This window comes from Hipposideros armiger, unplaced genomic scaffold (genome assembly GCF_001890085.2).
Source record: "Hipposideros armiger isolate ML-2016 unplaced genomic scaffold, ASM189008v1 scaffold_137, whole genome shotgun sequence".
NCBI classification, from domain to species: domain Eukaryota; kingdom Metazoa; phylum Chordata; class Mammalia; order Chiroptera; family Hipposideridae; genus Hipposideros; species Hipposideros armiger.
In genome coordinates this window covers 2921664-2940314 of record NW_017731487.1, presented here as the reverse complement: position 1 = coordinate 2940314, position 18651 = coordinate 2921664, and the positions used below count along the sequence as shown (strand labels likewise).

Here is an 18651-nt window from a genome sequence, read left to right as displayed (position 1 = left end):
GGGTGGGGCTTCCAGAGAAGCTTTTTAAAAGGGACAGATTACTCTTTGTCCTCTTTTCTGAAAAACAGAAGGGAACCATCTTGTGACCCTGAGATGGTAAGCATCAGGCAGAATGGCTGATAGAGTGGGGAAGGTCCTGGACCCCAGGGCATCACCCAGCTGCTGCAGCCCCCACAGGATGCTATCCACAGACTTCCCGCTGACTGAGGCAAATATACTCCATTATTTAAGTCACTGCTTATTGGATTTTCTGTTACGTGGATTTTTCTAGAATATGCCTAACACACTCCTAATGGATATATCTGGGCAAAAACAAGATCCTAAAATCTTCCAGAGGAAAAAAACTGGTCATATACAAAGGATAAAAAAATTGGGAGTGACTTCAGAATCTTTAATAGAAAAAAACACTAAAGGACAATGGAGCCATGCCTTCCAATACGGAGACAACTGAGAAGACACCCAGCTAAATCCTCAATCAAGGCTGAGAGTTAGGGTAGACATTTTCAGATATGCGAACTCTCGAGAATTTGTCTCTTATGTGCCCTTTCTTAGGAGGCTCCTGGAGGAAACGCCACACCAAAATGATGGTGTGAATCAACAGGAGGAAGAACACGGGGTCCAGCAAGTAGTTTAGGGAGGTCTTCAGACAACAGCAGCTACACTGCGGGGCCAGGAACAAGCAGCCACAGGGCAGCTGCAGGACGAGAGGCTCCCAGGGGGACGCTGTCAGGAAAAACAATGATCCTGAAGGGTCTCAAAAGAAGTCTGACAGGTAGCTTTTATTTTCATATTTTCCACCAAAGAACACGTGTTTTTAGACAGAAACCAACAAAAAAGCCAGTATGTATTACTTTTTAAAAAGATACCTACATAAATACACAACTATAATAAACACAAAATCTATCCTTTTAAAAAATAAAAGAACATACCTTTGTAAGGATGGTTTTACCATAATTTTTTGTGCTGGTCAAACCACTATTCAAATAGATATTTTTCTTTCCAATTTGACTATAATATGCTAAAGGAGAAAGGAAACAGACACATTGCTTGTTTAGTACAGAATTCTAACCCAATCAGCATGCTAGTCACACATGTCACATTTGTCACACAACAAATGGAAAGCTTACCCTTTGGACAAACACCTCCGTGACTATTTGCTCTGGGAGAACCAACATAAGCTAATCCAAGAGTCCCCATATCAAAATCCTGGTATGTGAATAGATGTGCTAGGCAGACTTTAGATGCTTCTTCAGCTATATCAAAGCTAAATTGCTTTAAGAAAGAAAGTATTCTTAATTAGATTAACAATTCCATGAAACTGAAAGATGTTTCCTAAGTCCCATTCGATTGACTGCAGGTCTGCACCAACTCGTGCAGTGCAGTGCAATGCTCCCTACCCACAGTTCTCACCCACCTACACAGGTGAAGAGCAGACTCTCATCTGATTTGGGGGGTGGGGGGCACAAAAGGGAAATGCTTGGGAGCTTTTTATAGCACTTTTAAAAAACTAAGAGTGAGGGCTGGCAGAGTGGCTCAGTTGGTTAAGAGTGCGAGCTCTTGAGCAACAGGGTCGCTGGTTCGATTCCCACATGGGCCAGTGAGCTGCACCCGAGCTGAGCTGCCGCTGAGCTGTTGGCAGGATGGCTCAGCTGGTGAGAGCATGTGCTCCTAAAAAGGTTGCCGGTTCAACTCCCACATGGATGGTGCTGTGCCCGCCCACAACTAAGATTGAACACGGCACCTTGAACTGAGCAGCAGCGAGCTGCCGACGGTTGGCCTGATGGTGACTGGACTTGGAGCTGAACTAGCTGCGCCCTCCACAACTAAGATTCAAGGACAACAACTTGGCTGTCCCCATTCCCCAATAAAAAATCTTAAAAAAAAAGAAAGAAAAGAAACTAAGAGCCCAGCCCTCGGAGACCTTACAGTTCTGTCAGACTCGGCGCTCTGATATCTCCTTCCAGGGGGTCTCAGCACCTCATAGCAAAACAGATCCTTCTGAAGTACTTGAAGGATTCTGTCGGTCTTGTAGGGTTTTTTAAGTTTGCTTTGGTTTTATAATGTATAGGAGTTATAAATATCAACTCATAGGAAAGCATATCTATCTAGTTTTATGTTACTAAAATTTAGATTAAAATCCATTTAAGTCAGCACTGTTGCTTTTTTTTCTTAAAAGGGCTCCACGTCGTACTTTAAAAACCTCTACTATAACAAGCCAGAGCCTCCAATTTAAAAAGGCCCTGATGCCTTGAAACGTGCGGTCAGGAAGCCCTGTATGAGGAGTAAGGTACTCCCAGGAGATGCCGCCCTGGTCACACCGGGATTTAGATGGTTCCATGGTAACAGGATGAGGCTTCCGGGAATCTGCTAGGAGCCTTGCGGAAGAGAACTGGAGGAGCATCTGTAGAGTCAAATGCATCCCTTTTGCTCCTCCCCAGAAAAGCAGAGAGGGGCAATGGTTCAGCTGTCCTAGGAGTCAGGAGATCTGGCCACTTGACTCTGGCTCTGTCGTTAAGTTATATAACTAACCATGGACAAATCATTTAACCTCGCTGTTACAGGCTGAACTGTGTCCCCCCCAAAATCCGTATGTTGAAGTCTTAACCACCAGCACTGTGGAATGTCACTGTATTTGGAGATGGGGCCTTTAGAGAGGTAAGGTACAGTGAGGTCACATGGGTGGGCCTCATCCAACAGGACTGCTGCCCTTATGAGACTGGGGTACAGACAGACAGAGGAAGACCACGTGAGGACACAGGGAGAAGACGGCCAAAAAGACCAGACCTCAGAAGAAACCAACCCTGCCACACCTTGATCTCAGGTTTCCAGCCTCCAGAGCTGAGAGAAAATAAATGTCTACTGTTGAAGCCCCTGGGCTGTGGTACTTTGTTGCTGGCAGTCCTGAGTCTCTTTAGACGAGTAATGGTGCTATCACAACCTACCTCTCAGGGTAGCTAGTGGGTCAAATTAGATAAGGTCAGAGTACTTACTATACAGAGTATTCATTCCATGGGGCTCAAACTGGATAAAGAGTTGATAACATCCCGTAACTCCATTCAAGCTTTGAAATCTTGATTGCACCTTATGAAACTCACTAGAGAATCCAGATGAGCCCAGCTCTGCCTAGACTAATCCAGGAGACTATTAGATAAACAAAAGTGTTGTTTTAAGCTGCTAAATTTTGGGTAACTTGTTAGAGCACCAAGAGGAAACTAATATATTACCAACCTATTAAAACATAAGCACAATCACTTCATAGAAGGTCATGTTACAACGAAGCAAGAGGACACACAAACTCATACACTGAAATCACATGGCAAAAAGGATAAGTCATATCATATTGAGGAAAGAATCCATACGCCATAGAATGTTTAGGTTAACTATCTTTAGATTTATTACCAGAATAAGAACACAAAAACTTAAAATTCTTGGAGAGAACTTTCAGCTCTCCAAGTTATATTTCTACTATACATTTTCATACCATCTGATAATTACTGACCTGAGAGATCCACTGAAAAGTTTCAGAGACCTGAACTAACAAAATGGGTGTGAAAAATTTATATAGTGGGTATCCACCTATTTTCTAAAGTCCCATTACTTCATTAGGTTCTCACAGATATCTTGGATAAGGAGCATTGCTTTCTAGCATTTTTTGCTTTCACAGCTTTTCTGCACATGGTACTGTGCCCTGCTGCAGGGGATAAGGTCACTGTTGGGGCAGCTGGCTGGGCCGCTCCTGGTTTTCAATCACCTTTTCTAATATGACCCTTTGTTAATGCAGACATGACCCACGCATTAGAAATCACAAAGTGGTGTTAACAGCATCATATCCAGGATTCCACAACCTACCTCTAGTAACATCTTCACATCCCAAGCATCCTTTTCTTCATTTGGATAACTTTTTGCCATATTGTAGTGCTTTTCACCAGGTTTTACCTCTTGTGGAGACTTAAGAATGCGAATCTATACTTAAAGAGATAATATACTCAGAACACTTCAGAAAAATTCACAAACTCTGAATACTGTATTGTTTTAGATTTTTTTTAAAAAAGTGTGATTCTAGAAAAAATGTTTAGAACCAAAATTCCATAAAATTCTTCAGCTCTAAATATTCAATGCTTAAAAACAAAGTGAAAAGCATATGATATGGAAAACATATGTCAATGATTTATAAATTTATAAATGTACTCCCAAATTTTCATTTCCTCTATATTTAATTAGAAAAAATGAGGACTTGGGTTCCATGAGCCTAAAACATTTATTTCAACTATAATCAATGACATAGAGATACAGAATAAGATGCACATCACTGTGTACCACAGGAATAAAAGATTATAAAGAACAGGGGCTTTTCCTTGCTCGTATAGTGCAAATACATATTAATCCTGCTTAAAAAAAAAAAGAAACAAAGGCTTTTCTCCAAAGATGAACTATATCAACTGGCGAGTTTGAGGAAAGGAGCAAAGCCGCACTCAGCCCAGCTGTTTCTGGCATCTGTTCTGGCTCTGCCTGCCTGCCTGCAGAGGGTATATTCTGATCCACTCTGCTCACTGTGCTGGGCTTTGCAGCTTTGGTGGTGCGTGGTCAAAGTCAGTTCTGGGATAAAATAGGGGGAAGCCCACAGTGACTGCACAGCCAAACCACATCTTCCAATCCATCTGCTACCATTACAGCTGATATTTTTATCTCCTATATCACACCTATTTTTTGAAGTGGTTCTAAGTTCTAAAGCAAAAAGGAGCTTCATTTATTGGTCCCCTAAATCTCAAACATGTTGCAGCTATTTTAAACAAGTAAGGCAGTTTTATATGTATCATAATGGAATAGTCACCAGCATATTCATGAAATGAAAAAGCAAGGTCCAAAAGAGTACAGCATACCACCAATGTGTCAAATATACATACATACATACACACATGCTATACATGCATAATTATCTCTAGAAAGATACACATGAAACTAATGACATGGATGTCTCTGGGAAAAAAACGATTTGACAACGGGCAGAGATTGAGGAGACTTACTTTTCACTGGCTTTTGTACCATGTGTATCTATTACCTATTTAAATAATAACTTAAAAAAAGAAAATGCAAAACAGTAAAAGAATGGAAAAGGGAAAAATAATTCTTAGTTTTATGCAAGTGCTATAAAAGTTTAACATTTATAAGTTCGATGCATGATTTCATGTTTTTTAATCTTGAAATTCTATCTACAGAATCTAAAAGAATATGGTTAATTTAGTACAGAGCGCCTAGAAAAAAATCAAAACAATAACTTCCATATCAAAATGTCTGTCCAAAGCAATACCCAATTTCAGAACAATCATTTTAATTAGTCTTATCAATTTGGAACTATTTTTACTATGAGATATAATTAAGATGACATTAATATATGATTGGACATACTCTATTAATAGATTGTAAGAAATCAGGAGATTTGGGGGGAAAAAAGATCTAATGGTTCTATATGTATAAATGCCTTGCAAAGTACACAGTATTTCTGAGTAACTTTTCTAAGGATTCAATAGCACATGCTAGGATTCTAACTAAAGACAAAGTATAATCAAAGAAAAAGAAAGGAATGCAGGTAATAAAAAGGCCATGAATTCAGAGAAAGGAGAGGTCACAACAGCATAAAAAGGCTTTCTACCAACAACAACTCTAAGGACAGAAAACTTCATAATCTATTTATTTATGATTAAAGTTGAAGATAAGTTTGGGGGTTTGAATGTAAGTGACAAATATTTACATCACATAACTCAGCTGAATAATCTAAGCCACATCCATTGATAAATACCTGCTCTATCTGTATTCCATAACCTTTAAAACCTGCATTGTCCCACGAAGTGTTCCGGTAGATGTCATCAACTCTGTCAATCAGCTCTATCTGTGTGTATAAAAGAGAGAGTGAGAGAAAGACATTATGTGTATCTTCACTACTCTGCAATGTTACAAGTTCTGCAGGGGTTTAAAAAAAAATCAGTTTAGAAAAAAGGCCATGGTAAAAGTTTCTACCAATTACAAAAACTAACTTTAAGATGTTATTCTTTATCACTGACAGTGCTAACAAATGATTCCTAGCCCCAAAGTGTTGTTACTAGAATCAAACAGTGGAACAGTTTAACGCAAATCCAAGTAATCAACTGTATATGGAACCAAAATACCCAGTAACAGGCTTTCTAAAAACTGCCATTGTAGTCAACTATGAAAGTGCAAGTTAATAATCAATTAACCTAAAATAACCTCTTCTAAAAAGTATTCTGTCTTTGCGCTCTCTTGACAAGTTCCTCCAACACCTTCCCCAGAAAGAGGTAAGGAGCAGTGCCAGACACTGCTGACTGTTCCTGGCCCCTCACTGGACGAAGGTCAGCACTGAGGACCAGGTAAAAGGAGAGCCAGAGAAATGAGGTTTCGATTCCTTCTTTCTTCTGTGCTCTGATTTGGAAAGAGGGAAAGGTGGGCAGAGGGACAGTACAACAGCAAAGGACGGCTCACGGCACATAACAAAATGCTCATTACCTATCATCTCAAAGAGAATAGTTTATTGCTCAAAACTGGGAAGATGAGGGCCGGCCGAGTGCCACATTGGTTAAGAGCTGGCTTGGGACGCCAGCTCTGAGCAGCAGGGCCCTGGTTCGGATCCCACATGAGGGCTAGTGATGCTGCGCCCTCTACAGCTAAGATGGTGAACAACAGCTCAACCTGAAACTGGGCTGCTGGGAGTCACTGGTGACGGCGTAGGCTGCAGCTCCTGCTGCAGTGGACTGTCATGAGCTACTGTGAGTGGCCAGCAGCCAGCATGAGTGGCCGGCAGCTGGCGTGAGCTGCCGTGAGTGGCTGTCCAATGACCGTCGAGCGACTGCATCACCCGGGAAGAGCACGATGATAATACCAACATGGGCCAGTGAACCAACGTCCTCCACAACTAGACTGAAGAACAAAAGGACAGCAACTTGTCTGTTCCCCTTCTCCAATTCCTCAATAAAATCTTTAAAAAAAAAAAAAACTGGGAAGATGAGGTATGTTCGGGCAAATGGGAAGTACATTATAGGTCTAGGGAACTTCTTTGCCGATAGTAACTGCAGGACTAAGAAATGCAATTTTTAAGACTAAACCTCTCATTATATTCATATTCTTGGTGTAAGGAACAAAGAAATAAATTAAGAGGAGCTCCTAATACAAGGCCCATATTAAGAAACTTCTTCAAGCAAGAAAGGCTCTCTCTTACTAAGAAACGAGAATTACAATGACTTCACACACTACTTCTAACCTCATAATGAATTCTTTCACTCACATGGAAGAGAAGGGAAAGAAGGGTGAGGGAGGGCACCAGTAAACACAGAGAATGGGAAAAGCAAGGCAAAGAGAAAGAAGTCTTAACTGCACTGGGCTCTAGGTTCGTGAATAGCTGCATTCTCTTTTTTTTCCTAAACAGTATTTTGGTCAGTGCCAACTTATCATGACAAATGAAGTCATACCAACAAAAAATGGCAGCGCAATATGACGCCCCTGACTTTTAAAATTACAACAGTAAAAGCTTAAAAATCCAGTGTCAGTACTTCAGTAATCTTTCCTTCACATCTCTGTCTGAAAGTTAGTTATGACCATGAAAGTCCCATCTATTTCACACAGTTATAGTCCAATAATTAGTTATTTTATATGATATAAACCAAACTGACCATCTTCTCTGAAATTTACATGTAAGCAAAAATAATATACAGGTTCAAATACTTTTTTTTTCCTCACTCTAGAGCATTCACCCATGCTCTAGAGTCCAGTATAGATCCCTGCCACTATTGCAGCAATGTTTTCAAAGAATTCACTTGTATAAAGAAGGGAGGCCTATGTTATGAACGCTCCCTAAACCTAAAAGGCATAAAAATTCTAATGTGCAGGAAATAATAGTTCAAAGGTAAAATGTGTTTTCAAAAATTTGAAACTAGAATCGCTATGCAGTAATGTAAGAACCTCAGGGGATAACCCTCAAATACTTTACGAAATAATATAGCATCTGAAACAGATCTGGTTTCATTACGTTTCAAATTACAGCAGTCTTCTCTCAAATGGAATTTGTCTACCTACATGATTATTTTGTCCAATTAGCTCATCCAATATCAAATACTTACTAAGTAATTGGTAGTGGTACTCTCTTCCCCTCTGCCCATGTATTTGTAAAAGCGATGATCTGCTACCACCAATAATTTACACGTGTTCTTCATGGGATTAGGGTCAGCTCTTCTCTTCACCCGATGAACAAGCTCTAATATGAATTTGTATGCACTATTAAATCAAAATTCATCAAAACAAGGAGTTTTTTATAGTAACACTTATAAATCTAGAAAATTTATGAAACAAATATTATTTGAGTTTAGTATCCTTAAAGGTATCTTGAACAAAAAAAAAAATCAATTTGGAGGAAGACAGAAAAGGGAAAAGTAATATGAGGTTTTAAAATTATACAATGCAAAACCAAGGAAAAGTCCCTCAATTTTTAAAATGAGAAAACTTTACAAAGTACTTAAGAGTAAAATAATCACCTATTCGTTGCTGGCCTATGAGGCTGTCATTTTATTCTAGATGAAGTCCATGAATTAACCAAAGTTAAGGGTAAAAGTATAAAGATAATCAAACATTAAAAGTGAGTTGGTGCTAATAGGTCATTTTTCTTAAATAATCAAATTTTTAAGTATTTCTTTATATACTAAAATGCTACTAATATTTTCTAAGGTTTTCAAAAATGAACACAGTACAATATTTCTCCAAGATGGCTGTTTATATATGATTCTAAATTGATCTGTCCCAACACTGATAACCTTCTTTCTAAACAGCATAGAACTCTCTTGCTACCAACTATTTCTTATAAACTTATCTAAAGATTGTTTTTCAAAAGTATTATTTTTGTCATTTTTAAATACCAGCAAATCAAAAATATTTTCCCTCAGATTATTCAATTCCCCTTTCCCCAATCTTATTTTCAGTCCTATCTTTATTGTTACCATTACGTTCCAGTTTTCATTATTTTTTTTTGAAATTACATTATTTTATTAGTTTCAGGTGTACAAAACAATGTGATAGACATTTACACCCCTCACAAAGCAATGACCCCACTTAGTGTTTTAATTTCTTATATTATAGACAGAAGAATTAACTTAAGAATTTCTTAACAAAACTCTATTTTTAAGCCAAACACTATAGTTACTTGATAATCACATTATTTTTTCATCCATTAACAACCACCCCTATTGAAGACAGATGTAATGCTTGTTTCTCATGAACATTTTTTAAGTCTTACCATCAGGGGGCTCGCTGTCTTCTAGCCCATATGGAAGCAAATCTTCGTTATTGGCCTTAATATAACCACACACTTTTGGAGACTGCAAACGTGAAACATTCTTGATATCTTCAGATTTATAAACTAACATTCTTCTGTCTTTAGTATCATTAATTAGTCTCCAAAGTGGCTAAAATAGAAAACATACATAATTTAGATGGAAAATACAAGAATTCCTAAACATTGTTTTTAGATTAACATTCATTTCCAGGTTAAGTACAGTGACTAGTCATTTTATTGAAATAAATCATTTCAATCTTTATCATAGAGTTTCTATGCTGATAAACACATGGATTATTTACTATTTGATTTTACCTGCATATGAAGAAAAACATTATTTTGCACAAGTTAGAAGATCCAGAAGAGAAATTACATATCCTTTTCCATTCATTGATTCAAAAATATTTACATTAACACCTATTGTATGCTGGCACTGTTCTTAGCTGATGAACATACAGCAATGAAAGTTAGACAAGGTTTCTGTTCTTGTGCATTTTCATTCCGCTTTCCTTAACATCTTTTTGTGTACAGAAAAGAACAAACACATTTTCATGAGAGAAGACTGAAAACTTTTAACAATACGCCTAAACTTATTAGTTTCATGGAAAGCAGTTTTTTAAAAAATCTTCACTTACAATATTGCAAAGCCACAGTAAATCTGAACTAACATACACGGAAGGTTAATACCCAAGTAAAAAGGAAGTTTCTGTTATTTCAAAAACAAGTTTTTCTCTGTGAGGACACCAGTCTCAGAACCGAACAGTTTGTGAGAAATGTACAAGAAAAGATATGAAATGTATTTATATCTCTATCTCCATCATGGAAATGAAAATCAAAACCACAAGATGCTACTTCTCTTCATACCCACTAGGATGGCTGTAATAAAAAATACAGATAACAAGTACTGGCGAGGATGTGGAGAAATTAGAACCTTCATGTACTGCTGCTGGTGAGAATGTAATATGGAATATAAAATGCAGTACATCTAAAATGGTGAGATGTAAAGTGCAGCCACTATGGGAAACAGTCTGGCAGTTCCTCAAGAGGTTAAAAAAAGTTACCATATGACCCAGCAATTCCACATCTACTATATACCCAAGAGAAATAAAAATATATGCTCACATAAAAACTTGTTCACAAACAAATCTAAAAAGACAGATTAGTGGTTACCTAGGGTGGGGGTGGAGGGTGGGGTGGGCTGCTAAAGGGTCTGGGGTTTCTTTGGAGGTGATGAAAATGTTCTAAAATTGATCATGGTGATGACTGCATGATTATGAACCTACGAAAACTCACTGAATTATATACTTGCAAAGGGTGAACTATACAGTGTGTGAATTGTATCTCAATAAAGCTGTTAAGTGTGTGAGTGAGTGTGAGAGTGTGTGTGTGTGTGTGTGTGTGTGAGTGTGTGTGTGTGTGTATCTTCTTTCATAATCCACGTATGAGGCAGATTTAAGAAACAACGGTTACAGAACCTCAGGGCTAACAGAGACCTCAAAAAGTTAACTACTGGGTTGTCAGAAAAGTCATGACACATTTTTGCAACGAAAAACATAGAAAAAATACCTCATGATTTTTCCGACAACCCAGTAACTCCTCGGCTGCAGAAACCTTCATCTGGCCCACAAGCAGGAAAGCAGGAAATTTTTCTTTTGGATCACAATAATAGCTTCCTAATATAGCCCACTTAGCACAGAGAGAGAGAGCAAGCTTTAGGATTAGACACCTGAGTTCAAACCTCAACTGTACTCCATCATGTGCCTTGGACAAGTAACTTGTCTAAGCATCACTTTTCTCATTGGATAAAGTAGTAATAATGTCTATCTTGAAGATAATGGATCCAGTTATCTATTTGTAAAATAATGAATACAGTTATACATTAAGATTTCAAACTAAAGGTGGTTACTATTACTACTAATAAAAGCAATCCTATTATCATACTAGTAAGTTGCCAGAAAAAAAAAAAATCTGATGAATAACTAAATAGGAAGCAAGAACCTCAGCTAGACCCTAAATTAGAAAACCAAAAAAAATCTATGAAGGAGATTTTGAGGATAGCTGGAGATTTTTTTGATGATGCACTGATTATCAGCACTCAAATATACTTGAAACTTTCACTTTACCCAACCTTATTCCAGTTTTCCCACAACTGTTTTATTTTGGTGATATCACCACTACCCAGAGTATTCTCATTTTCCTAGAAACAAATCACTCTGATCCACAAATTTGTGGCAAGTTGTGTTTTCCAGACTAGTAGCCAATACATGGCTATGTCTCGCACAAATGTGGCTGGTACATTACGGTCTTGGTTTCTACTGATAGTACTTTCATGAAAGAGTGGCCAGGGCCTGAGTTGCCTATAGTTTCCTCTTTTAACCTCTCAGACTATAAACTACCATCGTTTATGGATCTTGCATTTCCAGAGCATCTAGGAGAGAAAAGGAGAAATAAGACCTTGCCTTCACCCTTATGAATGTTTACACTCACAGTAGGATTATTAAAGAAATAAGGAAAAAATGAGTCAGGAGGAAAAGAAAGTTTTCTCTTCCTATTATCCACCCCACATGTGACTTTTTCTCAACTATGGTACTTAGACACACAGGGTGGACCTTATGACAGCTTCTTAGCTATTTATAAAAAATGTCTCCTTTAAAAAAAACAACTATCGACTTTCCTGGTTAAAAAAGAAACTTTAACTACAAAGAGAAAAGAGATGTAATTACAGACTTTTGTCTTCTTAAAACAACTGAGAAATAGCTTTTAAAAAATCAGAGATGTATCAGTAAAATAAGTCAAACAGAAAAGAACAAGAACCATATGATTTCACTCATATGTGTAATCTAAAACAAAAACAACAAATGAACAAATAAAACAGAAACCTAACTCATATATAGACAACAGAATGGTGGTTACCAGAGGAGATAGGGGATGGGGGGAGGACAAAGAAGGTAAAGGAGGTCAAACACATGGTGACACAGAAAAGTAGACTTCCGGTGGTGAGCACACAATTGGCATACAGATGCCATTCATATTACAACGCTGGACACCTGAAATTTGTTATTAACCAATGTTACCCCAATAAATTTAAAATAGAAATTTTAAAAATAATCAGATATATGTTCCTAAGAAAAAAATTCACATGTAGATTTACCTCTATATTATATTCTGCCCCATCTGTGTTGATCCTTATTGTAATATCATCATCTCCTATGTGGGCTAAAACCCTAGAGTCAGGCTCACCTGAAGAGAAAAAAATTTTTTCATTATTAAAAAATATTTATATCAAAAAATAAACTCTGCATTACTGTCATTAAAAATCAACCAAGCACTTCATCGGAGTGAATCTGCCTAGAGACCATAGAAATCTACCACCATGGAACACAGGCCCCAGGAAGCAGCTGGATGTTCTCACTCCTAAGATGTAGCGTCAACTCCAGTCATTTGAAACCTCTCTCTTTCCCTCGAGCCTGTTATAAGAATGATCTATAGTGTTATACAATAAAGCAAACAAACACACAGATTTCCTTCTGGAATAACTTTACCTACTTTTGGGAAAGAAAGAACTAAGAGGAGGCAGAAAGCATGATTTGGAATATACACGTCCTCAACTATACTATTTGAGGATTTTAATGCCCTTTTTTTCTTATTGCAGAAAAAGTTCCGGAAGTAAACCATAATTGCTTGATATATTTTCTTAAATAAATACATAACAGGATCATAAAGTCAATTATTTTTTCTCCTAGCTTCCCTGTTTAAAATCTCATAAGGGAAGCCTGCATTCCTTCTCTGGACACAAGGGGTTAAATGCTCATCACTTGAGAGGAAATTCATTGTAATCATCAAAATAGCCAGCTAGTAGGACATGCTGGATAATACCCATATGCTTCTGTTTGAATGTTTCTGCTTCCAAACTTAGCTCAAGTAAAACAAAGAATAGCAGCTCTTTGGTGCCCCTTCTTCCTCTCCCCCAAAAAGAATACATCATCAAGTTAGATCCGGACACCTAACACCCCCCAGACACAAAGGCAAACAAGCAAGCTCCATACTCACCAACCACATGTCCACTGAAGAAGTCCTGCCACTTGACGCTGTACTCGTTTTCATCTTTACCATCTACCACCACGACTTTGAAATTCTGGGAAAAGCGTTCAGTACTTGATGTCAGGTATAATTTAAAATGCCTAAAGAAAGAAAGCATCCATATTTTACTCTAAGCACATAAAATAGAAGACTAATTTTCATTCACGTAAACTCTCTTTAAAATCTTCTTTGACAGAAGAGTTGACATTAATAAACACTATGCAAGTTTTAACCACTGCTTTACTTGGTACTTAGAGCATTATATTTCCTGTAGACAAAGACAAAGAGACTAATTTCTTTAGTGGTAAGAATATGGCAGACCAAAAGAAACTAGAAGTGGGGGAAAAAGATTCAAAGAGCTTAGGCATTCCTCTTTTCTGGAGACTGAAGAAACACACACATCTGGATAGCATAAGTCAGAGGCCTGCTTGTCTTAAAAACATATTAAAGACTGGTATTATTACATACCATTTATTGAATACCTACTCAGTGCTAGATGTTCTGTATATGTTATCTCCACACAATAAAAATTGAGGCTTGACAATTAATCAACATACTCAAAGTTACACAGCTCGTAAATGGTGAAACTGAAAATTGAACTTGGTTTATTTCAGAAGGCTGCTGAAATAAACTAGACTGTCTCTAGCTATCAAGCTGGACTTAGTGCTGTGCAAAATTGATAAATGCTACTTTCTTTGTTTAAAAGGGTTCATATTTTTTTCCTTCTACAGAGAACCCATCTTGAAAAAAAATAATCCACAATACCATGAGGAAAACAACTACACGGCAAATACAACACAGACATTAAAATATCCACTGTTGCTTAATCTTCTTTTGTTTTCTATGAGTTTCAGTCCTCACATAGAAACTGGGCATGGTGAGCAAGAATTTTTCAATTATTATTTACAAAGTCCTTTCAATGTGCCTATGACCACCAAAGATAAAGAAAGGTATGTTTTTTCATCTCAGCCACAGGAACAAATTTTGTCAGCTGTGGTGTTGAAAATACGAAATATTACTTCCCCATGGGTTTGCATAGGTCTAACTGCCAGAAAGAATCTAGACTGTCTCCATGGTAACAAATATTTTTAACTTTTTGAGCATAACAAGGTAATTTTAGCTTGCTTGTGGTTTCTTAATGGTCACAGGGAAAGAGACAATAGAACATTATTTCAAAAAACCTTGGAACATTTTCGCCTGCTATCCCAAAACACATCTTCCCACACATTCACAGTTATAATTTTTTTCTTCCATCAGTTATGCTCAGAACTTTTAAAAGAAAAGCATCCCTATTATAAATGCCTTATTATTCAGTTTTAGAGCTCTCTAGGAGTCTCAATATTACTTTTACTTAATGTTCTTTCCAGAAAAATCACTGGAATTGTACTCTTCATTTTCTACACTAATTATCTGCTCTGTTGTAAAGTAAGGACCAAGTGATGGTGAAGTTCCTGTTTGTTGAGTTTCCAATCTTCAACTCTGAACTATAAAACCTCCAATACAATATGTCAGCCAGAACTTATATTTTATTCTATCCTTCCAAAATCATGTCAAGTCATGTACTTACAGACTTCTTTTAGCATTTTCATTTATCTTTCTGACTTTTGGTTTAAAGAGTTACAGTAACTACAAACTGGTATTAATCCACCTGAATTAACATTATCTTGATTATCTTTTTTTTTGTATATACCACAAAATGATCATCACAATAAATCTAGTTAACACCTGTCGTCCTACATGTCATCATACAGTTACAGTTTTTTTTCTTGTAATGAGAACTTTTAGGGTCTACTCTCTTAGCAACTTTCAAATATACACTACAATATTACTAACTATAGTCATCATGCTGTACATTATATCCCCAGGACTTATTTCATAACTTCAAGTTTGTACCTCGTATCTATTTTAATGGTCCATTTAGCTGGGTATACATCACTTTCATTTCTTTATCAGTTCTAGCCCTCTTCAAATAATTTGAGATATTTCACTTACATGAGGAACAAATACCTAACTTTTTTTAAAAACTAACATTATCAAAGGTATCAAAACAATATTTGTAACCTTTTCATTACTTTAGAATAATAGTATTTCTTGATTTATTTAAAAGAGAGAGAGAGAGAGAGAGAGAGAGAGAGACAAATGTAACTTGTGGGCAAATTTCAGCTTTCTTTTTTTTTCAATAAAACTACTTTTTAACTCATCATACAATCTCTTGGTATTTCCATGCTTTTTCAACCACTAACAGTCACATCCAAATTTCATTTAATGATCTTAGTTTAAATTACTTTGCCCTCCACTACTACCTAAAGACAGAAAAGCTAATCATTTACCATCACCATCAGGTAATGAATGGTTTCACCAAGTCCCCCTTGCCCCAACATTTTTCTTGGAGTAATTCAAATTACCTTTGCAACGCTGAAAACGTTAGTAGGGTTTCCAAATGTGTTGAGGCCTGAAGATCCCTTTTTCTTACCGAGTGCTGTTGGATGTTGGATAAAGAGAGGATATCGTAGTCTGAGAGCAAGGAATCAAGTTTTTCTGAAATAAAGGTTAAAAGGTTATTAACACCTAAACCCAGTGATCAATTGTAATATTACTAAAATGAGAGTCAGACAACAAACTCTTCCTAATGTAGCACGTTCTGAAGTGCCCAGGTACAATACAACCTATGAAGTGTTCTTACCAAAACACAAAAAATACACTGAACCTGAATCTAATCAAGATCTAACTTCTAGTTTTTAAGACATAAATGTCAAATGTCGCCAAATTAAATAATAACCTTAGGAAGCAATCAGCCACACCCAGAATGTCAGAATTCGTGCACAACAAATGACTCAATTTCTTCAGGAAATAAATGGCATGAGAAAGAAGGGAGGGGTGGAGACAAAACAGACAAGGATATAGAAAGAAAGGCAATGTGTGAACCTTTTAAAATCCCAGGTCAAACCAACCAATTGTGGAAAGATGCTTGTGACCATTAGGGAAATTCGAACATGAGTCCATGTTCATATTACCGATAATTTTGATATCTCAAAGAATATCATATAATGCAGGAGCTAACTTGTAAATTAAAGGCATTTCTGGCTTGTATGCTTAGAATGCCTAAGATCAAGGTCGCGACTTGCCCATTACCAAGCTGGGCAACATCAATTCCTTATCAGCTGATGTGTAGTAAGAAAGAACAACAAATGTAGGAGTGGCCTGAGCAAGCCAAAACTGGGAAAGTAAATACTTTATAGAAAAATCACATATGCCAAATTAAAGAGCAAAAAAGTGGTAATATCCCTATTACTGCTGCCCTCAACAGGGTAGAACATCAACCCATTGGACACTAGGAAGTAGAAGCGATAAGACCAAACTGATTCCTGGAAAAAATCAACATTAATTACTTTACCAGACTGACTTAAAACCCAAGAAAAGCCAAGATGCACTGCCCCAAAGACAGAACAAGCACAAAAAGGGTTTATTTGGTATAGAGCAAGAACACACACTATGAAGTACATGCTACCCCTATAAGTCACTTTTCATCAACGACAACTCTACTGCCTCTTCCAAAATCAAGAGAATTTTTGGAATAGAATTTTGGTGACTGAAGTCTCTGTAGAAACTGTCTAAAAATATCTGAGCTGATACTTTCCTCTTTTCTCAACAAATATCACTGCAGAAGCAATGGTATTTAAAATCATTCCACTGGATTTAGAATGTCCTCAAAATATAGCAGCAGGAGCTTAAAATACAACTGTACTGCTTCAGAGGTTAAGTGTGCTCACAAAACCATGTTTAAAAGAAAGAATCGGGGCCGGCCGAGTGGCGCGATGGTTGGGAACTCGCTTGGGATGCCAGAGGGCCCCGGTTCGGATCCCACATATGAGGGCCAGTGACGCTGCCCTCCACAGCTAGGATGCTGAACGGCAGCTCGACCTGGAGCTGGGCTGCCATGAGTCGCCGGAGACGGCGTGGGCTGCAGTCCCTGTGGCAGTGGATTGCCATGGGCTACCGTGTGTGGCCAGCAGCCAGCGTGAGCGGCCAGCAGCCGCAGTGAGCGGCCGTCCAGAGCCGGCGACTGATCTGCCTCGCCAGAGAAGAGCGCAATGATGGTGCCAACTTGGGCCAGTGAAGCAACGTCCTCCACAACTGGATTGAGGAGCAAAACGACGGCAGCTTGTCTGTTCCCCTTTCCCCAATTCCCCAGCGCTGTTCCCATCCCCCCAATTCCCCAATAAAAATCTTTAAAAAAAAATAAATAAAATAAAAGAAAGAATCGACCCAATACTCTTCTCCTTCCCTAAATTTCCTTAACTACGTAGTTCCTTCATCAATTCACTCATTCACTGCTATGTGCCAGGCTCTGATCTCAGTACAGAGACAGATAGTCAATAGGACAAAGTCATTTTATTTTATTTTTATTTATTTATTTTTTTAAAGATTGTATTGGGGAACTGGGGGAGGAGATCAGCATTGGGGAATCGGGGAAGGGGAACAGACAAGTTGCCGTTCTTTTGTTCTTCAGTCTAGTTGTGGAGGTTGTCGCTTCACTAGCCCATGTTGGTATTATCATTGCGCTCTTCCCGGGTGAGGCAGATCGGTCGCCAGTCACTGGACGGCTGCTCACGGCAGCTCTTGGCAGCTCACACCAGCTGTCAGCCACTCACGGGAGCTTACGGGAGCCCACTGAAGCTCCACTGCAGCCTACGCCGTCACCGGCGACTCACGGCAGCCCAGCTCCAGGTCGAGCTGTTGTTCACCATCTTAGCTGTAGAGGGCGCAGTGTCACTGGCCCTCATGTGGGATCCGAGCCCGGGCCCTGCTGCTCAGAGCTGGCGTCCCAAGCCAACTCTTAACCAACACACCACTCAGCCAGCCCAGACAAAGCCATTTTAGTGTGAAAGAGATAATCAATGCACAAGAAAATGCATGTCCTCAGGGCTGTGGACATTAAAGCAGGATAGCAGAGAAAGGCACCAGGAAGGGCCAGTTTATAAAGAGTGGTCAAAGGAGGAAAAATGCCTCACTATGCAAATCTGAAGACAGCAAGGGGTAAATTTAATCAAAGTCCACTCAAGGGTCTAATTCAGGATAAGATTAAACAAGTGGCCGCAAATTTCACACTTGCTGGGCACCACCCATTTTCTGTTAAATTTTCCTTTTAAATTTAGTCCAGAAGATAGCTGTTTCAGAAGGCATGAATCACTTTTATGCCCCTGAATAGTTTGTGGTGATCTGGCTTTGTTAATTGCAAT

The 18651-nt window shown here is 38.2% G+C and overlaps 1 protein-coding gene across 1 annotated transcript in view; it reads right to left on the bottom strand.

Annotated features, from left to right (window-relative positions):
• The window catches only part of ADAM17 (ADAM metallopeptidase domain 17), a 42789-nt gene that overhangs the window by 16040 nt on the left and 8098 nt on the right, over positions 1-18651 (bottom strand). The window contains exons 2-10 of the mRNA XM_019650016.1: positions 15817-15949; positions 13382-13512; positions 12483-12571; positions 9293-9461; positions 8127-8260; positions 5798-5887; positions 3850-3963; positions 1128-1272; positions 930-1018 (exon numbers count right to left, since the gene is read on the bottom strand). Coding sequence (XP_019505561.1) covers positions 930-1018; positions 1128-1272; positions 3850-3963; positions 5798-5887; positions 8127-8260; positions 9293-9461; positions 12483-12571; positions 13382-13512; positions 15817-15949 — 1094 coding nt within the window. The remainder of the gene's footprint in view (positions 1-929; positions 1019-1127; positions 1273-3849; positions 3964-5797; positions 5888-8126; positions 8261-9292; positions 9462-12482; positions 12572-13381; positions 13513-15816; positions 15950-18651) is intronic.